This window comes from Cygnus atratus, chromosome 2 (genome assembly GCF_013377495.2).
Source record: "Cygnus atratus isolate AKBS03 ecotype Queensland, Australia chromosome 2, CAtr_DNAZoo_HiC_assembly, whole genome shotgun sequence".
Taxonomy (NCBI): domain Eukaryota; kingdom Metazoa; phylum Chordata; class Aves; order Anseriformes; family Anatidae; genus Cygnus; species Cygnus atratus.
In genome coordinates, this window is record NC_066363.1 from 79,736,684 (window position 1) to 79,754,001 (window position 17,318).

General features: G+C 39.7%; 1 protein-coding gene across 4 annotated transcripts in view; it reads right to left on the bottom strand.

Annotated features, from left to right (window-relative positions):
- PIGN (phosphatidylinositol glycan anchor biosynthesis class N) overlaps positions 1-17,318 on the bottom strand; it is a 111,179-nt gene that overhangs the window by 82,006 nt on the left and 11,855 nt on the right. For all 4 annotated transcript variants that reach the window (XM_035552757.2, XM_035552753.2, XM_035552754.2 and 1 more), the window contains exons 2-5: positions 13,619-13,878; positions 9,849-9,970; positions 8,663-8,761; positions 4,232-4,338 (exon numbers count right to left, since the gene is read on the bottom strand). In XM_035552757.2, coding sequence (XP_035408650.1) covers positions 4,232-4,338; positions 8,663-8,761; positions 9,849-9,970; positions 13,619-13,845 — 555 coding nt within the window. In that variant the 5' untranslated portion in view covers positions 13,846-13,878. The remainder of the gene's footprint in view (positions 1-4,231; positions 4,339-8,662; positions 8,762-9,848; positions 9,971-13,618; positions 13,879-17,318) is intronic.

The window sequence follows — 17,318 nt, forward strand, 5'->3', positions numbered from 1 at the left end:
CAAAACTTGAAACCTGTGGCCACTAGTTGCCAAGCCACCACTGAACGTTAACTACATATTTGTCTCTATTTTTTTCATTTAGCTTTTATTTGCTCTGTTGAGTGATATTATCTCCTTTGTACATTTAAGCCAAGTGTCCCCAAGAAGTTTTGGGGTGGGAATAAACAATGAGGCTGAGAGAAACTTGGCCTACAACTCTTTACTAGGAAGCTGAAGAGGATATGGAGCCAGACTTCTCTGAAACACTTGACAATAGGGCAAAGGACAAATTGAAACACGGGAAATGCCAGTAAGATAGGGACTTACTACTTGTTTTTATTACTTTTGAAACCATGAGTGCAGCCAGATCTTTGAACAGGTACCTAAAGAGGCTGGAACATTTCTGCCCTCCAAGATGCTCAAAACTTGAGTGGGAAGGCCTGAGCAACCTGCTGTAACTGGAATTCCTTCATGCAGGGAGCTAGACTAAATACCACTAGAGCTCTCTTCCAACTTGATTTTCCTTTGATTCTGAGTTATACTAATGACAAGCTTTACAAGGAATAGATAATTCCATTCCTGGAATCCAACTAACTTTTCTGTTTTCCTGGTAAATAAATATGCTGGCTACAACTGAACAGTTTAGGAAGATCAATAATAAATTTCCCATTAAAAACTTTCACAATAAACTGAAAAGTTGTTTATAATGCTTAAAACATAACATTTAAAAGAGAAATGGGGTTTTAACATCTGTAAATCTTAGTATCATAAGAAATGTTAGTGTCACACCCCTCCTTGTATTGGAAAAAGCAAAGAAAAGTGTACCTAGAAGGTCTAGCAAATACCTGCTTTACTGATGTCTGAACAAAATATAGACTTCACTGATATCTACCAAGTTGTTGAGGGTACCTTGTTCCCCCCAAAACAGAGCCTTCCTTGGAAGCACAATCCTTTCGTAGAGTTGATAAACTGCTGCTGACTGCATGGACGCACAAGAAGAAAGAGACTAAACAAACTTCCTCCTGCCACAAAGCTTCTTCACACACAGATCCAGGACAACTTAATTAAATTGGCTGATTAAAGTTGTGCACACTGATGTGTGCTCATGCGAGAGTTTAAATGGTTATGCCAATTTTTAGATGCAAACTAAAAAGGCAGGATAAAAATATGTATGTCAGGTTTATATCCATAGAGCATGCTTATGCACAGCAGCGCTATACATTTAAATAAATCATTCAACCATCATACTGCTAATTAAAACAAAGCTATTTGTATTGAAATCCACATCAGGTCATGGCACATGGCTTGCAGAGCTTCAAAGGTTAACATGATCCAGTTCTGGACTCCAGCCTCCAGCAAACGTACAAGGAACAGTCTGAAGGCTTGGGTGGCCTGTTTCTGGCAGAAAGGGGACAAAGGAAGAAATACTATGGGCAAAATGAAAAGAGAAAGAAGCTTGCTATCTGCATCTACATGTCCCTTTAAATCAGAAGACATCAACTTAATATTTTAAAAGTATTTTGAACCTGTGGTCATAATAAATTGTGGTCAGACCACTACTGAGACTCATCTCCAAGAGACTGTATGAATACTTGGAATATTTTAATCATTTTATACTAAATACGATTAGGTTCAATCTTATAAAAGCATTTTTCCCCAACATTTAAAAAAAAATCAGAAATGCATTTTGAAATATTTATTTATTACTGTTAACCTAGTCTTATAGCATTTGTTCCCTTTTTTTTTTTCAGCGCGAAGTCAAAGTATGATCCAGGTAAAGGTCATTAACTGAAAATTGTTGGGTCACATCCTGCCACATTCCAGTTGGTCTGCTAGTTATTTTTGAAGGTTTCTGGAAAAGTCCAATAACCCCATACCTAAGTGGCCTAGGTGGGTGTAGTAGCACCCACAAACTACTACCACACATTAACATGCCACAAAGCTTTAATCAAGCTGCAGATAACCACTCACATCATCTAGTCTATACCTAGCTTCCTCTGTTCTCAGAAAGGGCTAGGATGTCCTTATACCATAAATAGACATTGTAGGAACTATAAAGAATCTTACGTTTTTTCCTCCACTCATGACTTAAGAAATCTGCTTCCAATGCATACACAAATACTAGTCAGAGTTTACATACCTCCTGACTAATTGAGTTTCTGCTACTTAGCACTTTTGAAGAGAATAAGCAATTCCACAGAGACAGAGCTAACAGCCATTAACATTACATTATAACATTAGTCGGCCATTCTCCATTTTATCCCCATCTTTTTGGGAGGCAGAGGAAACCGCAAAAGGCCTCGTGATGTTTGGGACCTGCTAACTACACAGCAAAGAGGGGGCACACCTTTGTCTTTTACTTCCTAGAGCAGGAGACACAAATTCGGGGACCAGAAATGCAAGACAAAGTCAAATGATATGTTGTTAAGCATTTTCCTGCCTTTAATTTTATCTCAAATACGTGTTGTAGAAAAAGTAGACTTCAGATTTCAGCACATTATCATTGTTACCCATATATTCACATCAGCGTGGCTGAGACAGATGCTGGAGTTATAGTAGAAGAGTGACCTGTTTCAGGCAGCCTCAAGTTTCATGCTTCAGAAGCAATCGCTGATGTGTAACTGAAGAGATGATTAATGAAATGAGTATTTTACACTAGTCAGTCAAGTCCTACCCATTCACAGCATGAAATTTAGATAGGCAAAATAAGCCTCTACAATAATGGTGGGTGCTGGTTCCAAGAAAAAGTCATCAGCAATGACATATATTAAGCATATCATTATAGTTTGAAATAAGAAATGTCATTGTGTGTTTTAAAACAAGAGAAAGGTAGCACCACCCTCATATACCTGTGCAACTCTAAATGACAGCAGGGTGTAACTTTAAGGCAACTGTTCAAGGGTAACTGACAGCCTAATTTGATTTGTATTATTCATACATATTACAACAAACAACCTGGCACAGGTGCAAGTTCAGAGAGGGCGATGGTTAAAAAACAAAACAAAAATCATCTTTCTGTTTGCAAACTCAGAAAATCACTTCCTTTGAACACTGGTGACTTGTAATAAACTTTTCAACCCTACATCATCGTTTTAAGCAGGCCCACCCTTGGCTCCCTACCACTGATGCTGATTTGGTTTATATATTGGTTTATTTGTTTTTATTTAGGTTTGATTTGATTTACACTGCAGCTAATGTTAATGTACCCAGCCCAAAGATCACGTGGAAGAAGTTTATTAAGACTTGAACTGCATTTAACATTGTTATGAGACACAGAAAGTCAAACCCCACCTAATCACTCCATTGACGTACAGACTTATGCACCAACACCCACTAACAGCATTTCTTAATTCAGGACAACTGAAGTAGCACAGCATAACATGAACACAGGAATTCACAAATTAAGTACTATGTGCATTGGATATTAATACAAACAATGGTAGTATCACAGAAGACTGTCTAGCTGAGCAGAGCACCATGTGAATGAGTAATCCTGCTTCAGGGCCTAACTTGCCTTTTTAACAAAACTAACCATGGCTCCTCGGGCAGTCACAGCATAACATCAGCCTCAGCAGATAATCAGGAGTCATCTACACGCATCAGAACAAGCAACACTATACTTGGAGTAGGTTGAGTCCTGACAGAAATGAAGCAAATAATATTGCCCATTTTTTTTTCCATAACGAAGTCCTGTTTCTCCCTACCTCATTCAGGTAGGAAAACACCTCTAAGATATCATCTAAGTCCAACCTTTAACGTAGTATTGACAAGTCCACCACGAAACCATCCTACTAAGTTCTACCTCTAAATGTTTCCTGAAGACCTCCAGGGATGGTGACTCAGCCATTTCCCTGGGCAGCCTATTCCAATGCTGCAAGACCCTTTCAGTAAAGAAATTTTTCCTAATATCCAGATACTTGTTAGGAAATTCTTAACTAATCACACAAAATTTTAAACAGTCTGTAGTACTCTAAAAAGATAGGTTTCAGATAATATGCAAATTTAAGTCTAAGGAAAGCCAAGAGTATTTGTTAAAAGGGTACGTTTATTAGCATTTTAATTAGTATTGAATGACACACTTCCTCTAATCTATTACATGACTCATGATAATCAATTCAAGCGTTTTTTTCTGTTTAATACTTACTGCCTCAAATGATATCTCTTTCAAAAATTTCTTATTTTCCAGATCTATAGTAAAATAAACGTTACCTCTGTTTTATACACAGGTAGCATAAGAAGATTCTTTGCTCACCTTTACATGGTCAAAAACCCAAGTGTCAAGCTTGGATGCATCTTGTGCTCCAAAGTCTACACTTTCTGCTGTGTAACAAAATGTATAAACATGATCTCCAGAAGCACCTGCAAAAACAATATAGATGGAATAGGAGACAACAGAAAGAAAAGTTTTCATCCTTTTCCCTTAGTAAAAAATACATGAATATTAATGCATAGGAACACAAATCCATCAAGAATGACAATCCTGAGAGAATTCAAAGAAGGACCTCTCCTTAAATTATTCCAGCATTTATGTTTTTAAGCCTGGATACCATTTTTATCTCATTAGCTTATCAGCATCTTTGAGGAGGTTGAGCAACAATGTTATCCAATACACTCACGTGAGAAAAAACAGATAGAAATTGAACAACTTCCAGTTAAAGCAAGTTAAAAAGCTTAGTTTTGAAACAAGTAACTCCACTAAAACTTCTAACAGGAAATTAGACACCTAGAGCCTTATTTTAGCACACAAGTTCTTGTTTTTTTTTTCTTTTGTTATTTGTTTAGTAAATTGTACTTAGGTTTCGGTTGTTAAAGTGAATCATACAAGACAACAGGATATCATGTAGGCCTTTTATACAGGAAACCATCATATATTACATACAAGGCAGGCAACAGCATGGGGTACAACATGAGGTCCACTGATGCAAATACACAGCATCTGAACAAGATGATTTCATCCTGCATTCACTGTCCACAAAGTAAAGCAGAAAAAGAGGGGGGGAAAGATAATGAAGACCTAGAAGAAAGTAAACTTCTGAAGTCCTGGAAAGATCTGAAATTAGGTGCAGTTTAATGAACTATTCAGTCAGTGGCTGAGCTGTTAACAGCTTGGGAATGCTATTTCTACTTCGACTACTTAAAATCCCAAAGGGGAGACATTCTTCTATCAGTTGACTGCCAGTCAGCATGTAGCTGATTTTCTGGATGTCAATTGTATAACGCCATTTTGTAAGCTTCCAGGCTTGTGAATGGACTAACATCCCAGTATAAGGGAGCTGTTTAACCAAGATTACATCCAAACCTACGCAAGTGATGCAGGTATTTCAGGCCAGAAAGATGAAAGCTGGCACAGATCTGGTGCAGTTCCCCCTGCTGTCCCTCAGGAGATCTTACTACTACTTATAACCCAGAACACTCGCTGCATTTCTCAGTCTGAAAGAAAAGAACAAAATACTCCAGGGCACTTAAAAGTGAATTAAGGAGTTCAAATTGGTGGATAAAGGAGCTCAAAAGAAGAAATAAGCCCTGGTGATCACTGTAAGAACGACTGATGTTCAAAGAGGTTAGAGTGCTGTACTGTTTTTTCCGTAGCATTACAGAACATCAGACAAGACCTGTTTTTGTAAAGTACAACACCAAAGAAGCTACACAAAAAGCATGTAGCTTGCAGACTGAGTAAAGGAATGCTACTAGTTATCTATTCTAATTTCCACCAGAGCAAAAGAAACTAACCCTGCATTGTTAAAAAGAAACACAGTGGCTAAATGAGGCCATATGAGGAAAGCTTTGGAGTGCTGGAAAGATCTTATAAAATGATTTTAAGAAACAAGGAAACCAACTATACAATATTATTTAATAATATTTTATATTTCTGTATTTTGAGAGGTGACAGGCAACAGTATGCCTCATACTTCTTTTAAATGTGGGGACAAGGCAAGGAGGAAGCAAAGATGTGACAGAGAAGCAGACGACAGCCAAGGATGAAAACATCCTTAAGAAGCACAGAGCTCTACTGTGTTTAGTGGTGCCATTACACTAATGGAAATAACATGGAGATGCCAGAAACCCCCACACCAGATACCAGCTGTTCCTACTGCAGACTTCTGCCTGGCACGTTGTCTCAGCCCTTAATACCAAGATTCAAATAGTAGGGTTAGGAATAGAGTTATCCTCCTACAATAAGATTACATCCTTTGGAAATCAAAGTTCTCACTCTGCTAGCAAGACAGTTCTGTGTCTGACAAGTCTGTCACGGGACACCAGAGCCTACACTAGCAGGAGACTTTGGCTGGCAAATTTTACACGTACAAAGGAGGCAAAGAGCTAACGAAGGCACAAGGACAGTCAGATATGGAGCCAATAGAGTACACAAGCAACAGACAATTGGCACCAAACAGAGCCAGGTGAGGAATGTGAAAAATTCTGCTTTTTTCCAGTTCCTTGGTGTGCTGTAGGAACAAGAAGAGGTGATGGAAAGGTCTGTTTCAATCTGAATGTAAATACTGAGGAGGCACAAACTCTTCACAATAACCCTGGCACAGGGTTGTCCTCATGGTCTTGATGATACCATTCTCAGGGCCCAAGAAACAATGGCCCTAGCATTGCAGCTGGTTTCCAAGAAAGGGAACTCTTAAAATCATAGCATATCCCAAATTGGAAGGGATCCACAAGGAACATCAAGTCCAACTCTTGGCTCCACACAGGACCACTCAAAAACCAAATAATATGTCTGAGAGCCTTGTCCAAAAATGCTCCTTGAACTCCAGCAGGCTGGGTGCTGTGACCACTGCCCTGGGGAGCCTGTCCCAGTGCCTGGCCACCTTCTGGGTGCAAAACCTTTCCTTAACACCCAGCCTGACCCTCCCCTGTCCCAGCTCCATGCCGTTCCCTCGGGTCATGTCGCTGTCCCCAGAGAGCAGAGCTCAGCGCCTGCCCCTCCGCTCCCCTCGTGAGGGAGCTGCAGGCCGCCATGAGGCCTCCCCTCAGCCTCCTCTGCTCCGGGCTGAACAATCCAAGGGACCTCAGCTGTTCCTCACACGTCTTGCTCTCTAGACCCTTCACCATCTTCACAGACCTCCTTCAGACTCTAATAGTTTTATGTCCTTATATATTGTGGTGCTCAAAAACGTACACAGAACTTGAGGTGAGGCCTCACCAGCACAAAGTGGACCAACCACTTCCCTCCTTCAGATATCATGCATATGAAGTATTTTGATATAGACATCCAACAGCATTTTATTTGCCTTCTCTATAGAATCCACAACGATCTGACTGAAATATTTATTTTATGACAGAAAAAAGACCTGAAGATAAATAATGCCAGCAAACAGGATTTTTCACTCCTTGACAAAACCCAGCAGGTATCATATATTCTTCATTTGTCATCCAACGAGAGTGGTGAAACAGCTAAAAGAATTCTGAATATTTTGGCATGATAAAAAAAAAAATAAGACTCGTGACCTCACTAATTTTCAATATGGAAAGGAGGAGAGGGTTTAAGCTATGCTCCACTCATCTTCTTTTCAGCTTTTTGTGAAAGCGAAGCTAAAGTTAACAACTACTTGATTCCATTCCTTTCTTTGTTATAGAAGCCAAACTTTCCCACTTCACCTCTTCTTCGGAAACTCATAACAAAGACATGGTCAATGTCTTTATTCTATACATGATCAAAAATAGATTGTTTATAGATAAAGCTTATATTGGAGAGAAGGAAGAAGGGTAAGAATACTTTTTCCAATAACAAGTTAAATCAGCTTTATATCACGAGAAACTGCTTCCCAGATAGCATCTACTTCTCAAACAATGCTGCACTAAACCTTTCTCAAGCAGTGCAGCCATAGGCCTTCAAGGACAGTTCATTTTTGGAGGATTCTAAAAAACAAAAACAAAAACAAACCAAGCAGACAAAAAAAACACAGCTACATTGGTGTCATTCAGAAGAAGCCATACTGAGACACAAGACAACTGTATGGAATTACCCTTGCACACCCCTGCAGAAAACATCAAAGCTGCATCCAGTCCCCTGCTTATCTTCTTACTCAAAGAAAACTAACAAAAGGACAGGGCTTTGTAAAATTCTTGAATTCCCCAAATATTTTCCCAAGGACACATCCCTAGAAATGTAAATAATCTGTGCAAGGGCAGTATACTACCTTTCCTCTCTCCCCAGCAACCATCAAAATATTTCTAAATACAAGCTGTTATCTGAGGTCATGGGAAAGTGTAAACTACTAGGATATATTTTTACAGCTTTTCATAAACTTAAATTTATATGGACCAACCTAGGAATAGGAAAAAAAAAAAAAAAAAAAAAAGAGGTGTGTGTGACAGAGGAGACACTGGGGGGAATGAGGAGAGACTGGAGTTCAGAAAAAGAAGTAAGAACTTTAAACCAAATTAAAAGCATGAAGTCCTTTTAATTATGGGTGTTTCTCCTTTAGTATGGTGACAGAATTAAGTAAAGCCAATTTAAATGGATGATAAATAGGGATAATAAAATAGGGATATCTTCTTAAAAGCTTACCGTTTCTCCACCCAGTCCTGAATTCACAAACTAGAAATCACATGTACAAAAAATAAACTGGAAACATGTCATTCACCTTCTTCTCTAACTTGAAAATTGCAAGTCTTTCTATTTTATTACCAGATAACTATGTGTTAAAGATTCACAAAATTTAAACCTTACCTTTTGCAAACATTGGCAAAATATCTGGGCTTCCCCAGCTCCAGGTATATTTACTTTCATTGAAAACAGAGTCAAATTCCACTGGATTCTCCTTCCATCCTGTTAAACATACATAGATTTCAACTGGACTGCCAAAAGGTTTCTTTGACTTATAAGGCTAATAGTCCATGCAAATTTTCTTTTGGGGAGGGGGAGGGATGGGGGGGAGGTCCCTTCTACTCTTTCACAATGAACGGCACTCTGTAGGTCTCAGTTTTACTTCTTTTTACCTCTATTTGCAATTAGTCCCCCATTCATCAAGAAATGAGCTGAAAACCTAAGCAAATCTCATTATGAAAGGATTCAGACAAACAACACACAGCTGGTTTACCTTCTACAAAGCTAAAATTTTCCTGAATTCTAAATTCCCTGTTATCTGATTGCAGCTTTCAACATATTGTGCATTAAGTTACACACACGTATTATAGGACCAGTAATCATGTTCCACCCTTTCACAAGCAAACCTTAAAGGCTTTCTGTGACAAGGCAGCTGACAAATATAAAGAGATCCTCTTAACAGCAATTCAAGCCAATCCTGCATTCAAAGCAGATGTCAGAAGGAAGAACCTTCTGACTAGAAGCCTGGACAAGATCAGGTAATTCCTCTTACCCTCCCCTTTCCAAAAACAACACACAACATTACAAATGTTCCTGGGGGAAGGCTTAGAAGCATACAAGACAGCAAGTTAGAAATGTGAAGGTTTGTTCCATATTATTAACCAACAAGCATTCACCGACAGCAGCTATCTCCAGCTAAACCATAGCTGAAGTTTCCACTCCATTTTGCTACTGATCCTTCAACTCCACCTGACAACGGTTCAGCTAAAACACTCCAGTTTACTATTGTTTGCAACATTTAACCACCTTCCATTACATCCCAAATTATAATTTAAAAAAATATGTTACATGAAAAGGTAAATCCAGAAAGTTTTTCTGCTTTTCGACTTAGGGTGCTAAATTTTACTATGTTACAAAATACTAACTTGTGTAATGCATTTTCATAGCTATCAATATTAACACTGGGAAAACTATCCAAAATGAGGTTTTTCCACATAATCTTGTTATACAAACCACTATGCAAGTATATATCAATCACTAAAATACCTTATTTTGGAGGACAGTGTTTAAAACTTTGGGACTGGCATACCTCTAGCAACTGCACTGACGTCTTCATAAAACCCAGCTATCAGTGCAACATGCCCTGGTCTGGATTCTGTTGGGACCCGGGTATGAGAGATGCCCCAGCTGCCATTGTTCTCCAGAATGCCCCTGGAAACAGGATACAAGGCTGTTAATGCTTGTGACTTCTTGCAAGTAAAATATTTTGCAGATAAAAAGAGTGACAGGTAGGATGCTACACAGGGAATACAAAAAGCCCAGATTAAAAATAGATTTTTTGCTTTAGCCTGCTGTGCAGCAACTCAAACCAAACATTAACTGAAAGTAGTTCTGTATTATAATATCCCACAGATAACATTGCTATTGTTGACCACCAACACTTCAAAGAGACTAGTTTAGCTGATGTTTTACAGCACTTACATGTAACGTAGAGTTTTTTTTCCTGCTGCTTTCTAATATGGCTTAACTCCCCCATCCCTGCCCAACAAATTGTTGCTGTCTGGCATTGCTTTTCTTTGTTCTTTCCATTTAGCTTGAAAGTTCAATCTTCCTTTGCTCATTAAATATGCTCAAGTATAATTAGTTCTTGGGACCATGCCTGTCTTCTTTATCTATGCTTAATCTTGGAAGCCAGCAACGGGAGGATATAAACCAAACGTGAATGTAATGTGCAAATCATTCGAACAACACGGAGAAAATCCAGGCAAACCTCATATCTTTTGCAGTTACGCTGAAGTGAAGGAGAGTAGGTTCTCACCAAATACAAAGAAATAAAGAAATTGTCTAGGGATTATACACATACAATAGCTGTAAGATTAAAAGCAAAGAAAATAGAGGACAAAGCTCAAGCATAAGAAACAGGCTCAAACTGTTCTTGTCTGCTAAAGATATGAACAGCTGGAACCTGTCAGAGAGCGCGAGCATTATCATCAAATGTTTTCTTGTCTCCATCTTCTGGAAGCAGAGAAACATTCACTGCCCACTGTCAGGGTGGTGGGTGGAAGGAGAAGAGATTAAAACACAACATGACATACCTTATACTAATGCTCAGGAAAAAAGAAGCGGATTCTTTTGAACAACAAATCCAAATCAATTTTAAGAATCAAATCTACCAGAAGTTACTTTTGTTGTTCAAGGTGTAAGTTACAAAACTCGCTGAGTTTGAATGTGATCGAATGTACATCCCAAGTTCATGTTTTGTAACTTGATTTTTAACAGATAGACCAATCTGGTTTTATACAGTTGTTAATTACAAGTTCTGTACACTAAACACATTTCTCTCATGAATGACATAAGAATCAAGCCAGAACACAGAATATTTAAGGCGTGACTGTGCTCATGGAATTCATAGCTTATATTCATCTTGGATCTCACATTCTCAGGCCTACTTGAAAGTTCACGGGACTACTTTGAATAGCCCAAATATTACAGAGAAAAATGAAAGAGGCAATACAATTTTCTGACATTATTTCTAGCTATCACCTCAGCCAAGTTTCAAGACAACTCATATTGAAAACAAGTACTATTCTGAAAAAAAGGGATTTAAGTATCAGCTAAAGAGGTTTCTAATTTATTCTTACTGGAGACTGATCAAGATATATTGCACTAGCATTAGTGGAAGACTTAAGACAGATAAAACAATTTTGGCTCTCCTCTCACTTCACTGTAACAACAGGTAGGAAATTGTTTTAATTAGACTTTGATTTCTACCCCTTGGATTACTTCCCAACTCCATTTTGCCAAAGTTAGAAAGTAATCCTTTTCATTTGTTTCTGATGGGTTGCATTAACATGTCTGAAGTGAACAATAACATAAGGAATATAGTCAGAACATCATTTACCTTTTCAAAATTCACTTAGCCATTTTGAATTATTTCAAAGCCTTTTACTCAGAAAAACTGTTTTAAAAATTCATTTCCCTGACAGGACAAACATTAGCTGCCCATAATAGTGATGAATATGATATAGTAATACATACAAAACGTGACTGACAAGGAATAAAACATCCTTCTTGCAGTCCTCATCAGCACTACCACAGCAGTTCAGACCACACCACCTGCTGTCCCTTGTAGCTACCACAACACTGCTGGTTTGGTTGGAACACAGCAGATCTTTCAAGAATATTTGTAGAATAAAAGCCTGAGTACTCGGTATACATCAGCCAGCAATCTGTTCCAACCATAATGGATATTTATTAACTTTACATGCCTACTAAAACACCTTGCTTTCATTTATAGCACATTGCTACATGAATAACTCTTGCTCATTTAAAGATAATCTTTCCTCCTTAACGAAACAGTAGTTCCCAAAGTGCTCCACCTGCACGAGACAAGTAATCTGCCTATTATGCTGCACACTAAAGCAGGTAAGGGACTGGACGCTTGACACTTAAGAATGAACGTGCAGAACAGTGGACTTGATATGCCCTGGTCTGCCTTGCCTTCCACCTTTCAGAAGGCACAGCATGCTGCATGCTTTCATCTCACATATACATGCTCACACATGCATTTATTATTTATAGGCAGAATGAAAGAACTAGAGATAGACAGATGGCACCTCAAATCTCACTGGCATTTTACTCCGGTGACCTACCAGTATCTTTTCTTCTTAGGCAGCTCTTTCCTCCACTTACCCAGGTCCTTTCAGCACAGGTGACAAGGTTTTACTTACACAAGTTTTGGAATAGGACAAAGTAAAGCAAAGACAGAGAAGTACAAATTTCCCAATACTGGACAAGCTAATATATGGTTTGCCTTATTACTAGAAAGGTGTAATAACGCTGAATTTCTGAAACCGAAGAACTTAAGACAATGGCTGGAAAAGAGGTTATTTTGGCCCCAACACACCACTGCTCCTAGAGATGGGGCACTATGGCATTCACAACCTTATGATGCTACAAAAGACCAACAATTCTAGTCCTAAGAAGAAGAATCTGCTCTGGAAGAGGCATGAAGTCCACCACTAAAAGAAGGTATGGAAAACACACTGGCGTAGCATAAAGCACACCTTACAAGAACGCTAACTCAGCCAGAGAAACAGTTACAAGTAATCCCACACAGGATGGCAAGCACTAAAGCACAGGCTTCCCGGATTTCTATGGCAGACTGGAAATGCCATAGCAGCTTCAGATTTGATTGATTACGTGGATTTGCTCTGATATGCCAGCCAGACCTCAGCTATTACACAAAAGCAGTCTTATTTAGCACCATCTCCTTTTTTTCAAGTTTAGGCAATTATTTGTCTTATGATCAAGTAACTATCTTGATATAAGGAAACAAGGAAGGCTGGAGAACGTTAACTTTAATCACTCAAAGACAAGGCTTTTAGCATTCCTTTCTGGCAGCATTATTTTTCCACAACCTTAAACCAAATCATGCCATTATGCAATGAGAGATGCTAGAGATAGCACAAGAGAGGCAGCGGGGTCAAGCACGCAGGAAAGGTGGAACAAACAGGAAGAGGCAGCTTGCTGTTAGATCCGTTCAGCCCATCTTTTTTAATCACTCCTTAAGAAGCCTCAGCAGCAGCTTAGAATTGGAAGACAGGTGCGTTAATGAACTACTCCTGCTAAACTGAACATCCAGGAAGCAGTTTAAATAAATGACTCAGGTTTCAAAATCGATGCCATGCAGAGCGTAACTGCAAAAATTTGCCACTTCAAAGGCAGAGGGAAGGCAGTACCAAGCCACCACAGTTGCCTTTGTTTCTCTTGTTCCTATAAGAACACTTTTCCTCATTACAGAGAACTATCTCCAGAAGCTAAACCTTCTGGATCAGAAGCGTTTTTGGATGCACTTACCGCAGGTAAGGTGCATGGGAAGTGTCGTTGCTATCCAATCCATACAGCGAATCTGCCCGCAGACCATCGGCAACAAAGAGTACGAGACGTTTTGCTGGAGGTGGCAGTGGAGTCTGCTGAGGGGTCATACCATGAACCAGAGGAGAGCTGAAGTAGATGTCAAAAATGGAGACCAAGAACACAAAATGGACAAGGAGACCAGCAAGTATGAAGACTGGTATACCCATGGTAACAGGGGGCTGCCAAGGCAAAGTCCAACACTGAGAGGAGTAAGAAAAACATAGTTAGTCATATGAGACTTAGTAGGATTAGTAGTTATTTCATTTGCTACAGAATGGGAGTACCGTAACTAGAGTTGTTACCCAGATCCAAAAGCAAACTTTATTTACAAGAAGCTTTTTCCCAGATACACTGCTTTTGGTCAGAAGTCATCGCATTGCTGATTCAGCCTGTCAGATAGCTATGTCGCACCAACTCCACTCTGGCGTTTACTGGGATACGGGCTGGCTTCAGAAGACCATTAAATCAAGCCAGCATCTCTGACATTCAGCCGGTTTCTGTTACCTACAGCAGTGACGGGACAACACGACGTCTCCGTGAACATACTACCCTCTACTGGCCGACCGCACGACAGCTTTGAGGCAGACAGGGACCAAAGTCAGCTCGGGAAAGCCATCCTACAGCTAGCATCCATCCAAAGGTGCTTTCCGTAAATTTACCACCAATTCCGGGCTCATTATACTCCATTTAGAAACTTATCTTAAGCGAACAAAGATGCTCTGTGTGACTGCAGAACGCTATTACTCTTCTAAGAAAGGTGACAAAAAAAGCAACAGGTGAAGAATTATGGTTCAGCTGGATAGAAACCTCCCCTTTCAGCATGTTTTTTCTGCCTTCATTCTTTGAAGTCAGGTTAGGGATACAAAGATGCTTAAAAATAGATACGCTGGAAATGCATGCATCCGCCACATGCACTGAGGGTTTCATACGATGCCTACTGAAGGCAACGCAAACAAATACAGAGTTAGGTAAAATGGGAAACTTAGCCTGAATGAGGCTATTAGCTCTGTCCAAACCGCTAACTTCATTATTTAAATAAGCTAATTATCAACCTTACCCAACAGCACCTCCACACCTCCATTCACTAATTTAGAAACAGATCTTCCTAACAGCCTGGAAGGTGCCGACATTCAATTGTCTGTATCAATACACACCTCTCTCCAAAAGCAGCTCTTCATTCAGGATCTAGTTAGTGCTCCTGAACGAGAAAGCATACATTTCTTATCTTGCTACTTACAGAACTCTGATAGTTTGAAACATGAACACGGACAGGCACAGACAGCTACCACATGGTAAGACGATTATTTTTATCAAGGAAGGAAAGAAAGGCTTCACTACAGCATATTTGACTCTGATAAAAACCCTGAAAGATTTTCTTAAAATAAAAGTTTTAAAGGGTCAGGAAAACCACGGGGGGGGAAAAAGAGTTGAAGTTTTGAAAGTTTTGATTTCAAGATTTGAAAAAATTTTTTGTATCTATGTCATAATACTCGTCAAAGTAAAATTCAGGCCTATGTGCAGCTTAACTATAAGTTACATTTCCACTAATTTTCCCTACTGAAATACAGCTGCAACAGCCTTCTTCCTAATCAAAATAATTAATATAGTAACGATTTCCAACTTCAGAGACTGAGAGAAAAAAGTAACAAGATCGAGATAAATACGGCATTTCAAAGAGACACCATCTCGTAGCCCTACTCAATGCAGAGTTAGGTTTTATCACTGAAGCAGGAACTTGCACAGTTCTGTCTTTACCTCGTTACCTCATTTTACTCAGTCTTATTTTCCAAAGGGCTTTCTCTTCTGATGTAGTTGTGCTGTTTGATAAGAGAATCTGAACTATTCATGCCTAGAAGCCGATGCAACTAAATACCCTCTTAATGAGAGCACATTATTTCAATCAGATACTTGCTGCTGGGTGCTCCCAATACTACAATTCTATAGCTTAACATTTTCTAAGTTCTTCCAATTACAGCATTAGTAATCTAAACTGTTTACGGCACGAAGTATTTCCCTTTGCTTTAAATCTCCCCAGGCCCGAGATGTAGGTTGCAGCAAAAAGAGTGTAATCAACACAATTCAAGTTTAATACCATGTCATCAGAGTACAGTGATCTACAAAATTAAGTCCAAAAAAAGACTTCATTTGCAACCACAGTTCAATTACACTATAGTAGGCCATTCTTCCGGGCACAAGATATCCAATTGCTCATCACCATTAGATGATTTCACTACAGGCAGCTCCCAACCCACCTGCTTTCATCACACCCCTTATAGCTGCTCCTTCTGCCTCTAGCTTAGCTTATATCGCTCCCGTAACGCACGGCCTTGTGCATCGCTGCAGTGACTTACCACCACGAGGAGCGTCCTCTCCTCAGGCACACAAATACTTTCCCACACATATGAAGCACTCGCAAAGCTCCAAAGCAGATGTGTAACTATCTCAAGCAGGATCACAGACGGGTACCCAGCTCCCTGCCCTAACTGCAGTCTTGTTTTTGAACCGCTAAGCCCTTGTGAGGTCTTGCAAACGAGCACACGGCTGTGGCTGGAGAAGGCTCAAAGAGCATTAGTAAGAAGAGTCAGCAGGAAGCAACTGTAGACAAGCAACAATGACCTTCTGAAGTTGTTTAGACTGTTTATGAAATACGTTGTCTTCAAACACAAGAAGTATCATGGAACAACATGAATTAGGATTTCCAGTAACTGATTTTCAACTTGGGTTTCCTTGAGACTTCCCAACAGTCAAAGCACCCGTTCTATCCCACCAGACAAACACCCAAGATCAGTTTTTTTTTGGACACAGCTTTCCACGGGTCTATTCTCATCTCATTCTCAGCTCTTCTCAACACACACTACCACACTTGGAGCACATCCCCACTTCTTCTCAGCCCTCAATACAACATCTTTGACTACAAAGTGAGGAGAAAGAAAAACAAGCAGGCACAAAGATGACCTCTCTTGTAGAGCTTTGGTTACTGGCAGTTGAATACTTCTGCTTTTCTTATCTTCAAGCGTTTCTCTACATGTCCGCCCCACTCCCGTGTATCTTTCTGCTTGAAATCACGTAATTACAGCTACAGAGCTCTTCAAGCAAATGAGACATCTCCGCAGCTCTCCCTTCCGCAGCACACCAGCTCTTGCACTGATTCATCAAAAAGCACGGTTCCAGGTACCCGCTTAAAGGTGACAGATACTTTTAAGCACGGTCATGGCTGAAGAACTACTCTGACCCAATCTCTTCTCTAACACCTAACCAAGGCAGGCAGGCAGGATCTGAAAAAGCAGAGCAATGAGACTACCTGAGGAGAAGGGCTGTGCACATTACTCCTCTCAGAGATGATGCTTGGGATAAAATTTGGTTCCTGACTGAAAAGAGAGGTAAATATCCCTTTTCACTCCAGGATGCTGAAACATCAGTTTGCCTAAAAGGTTCAGAAGCATCGATTAAAACGGGCTAATTAATTTTCAGAAAGCTTTTCCTAGAGACTGAAGACTGTCAGAGGGGTCCCATACGCACACTGCCTATAGAAGAAATTGCAACCATCAAATATAAGGACCAGGTTCTGAACCACCCCACGTGCAGAGGAAACAGCAACCAAGGTAAAATATAACATTCAGGGTTACATTGACTCATGAAA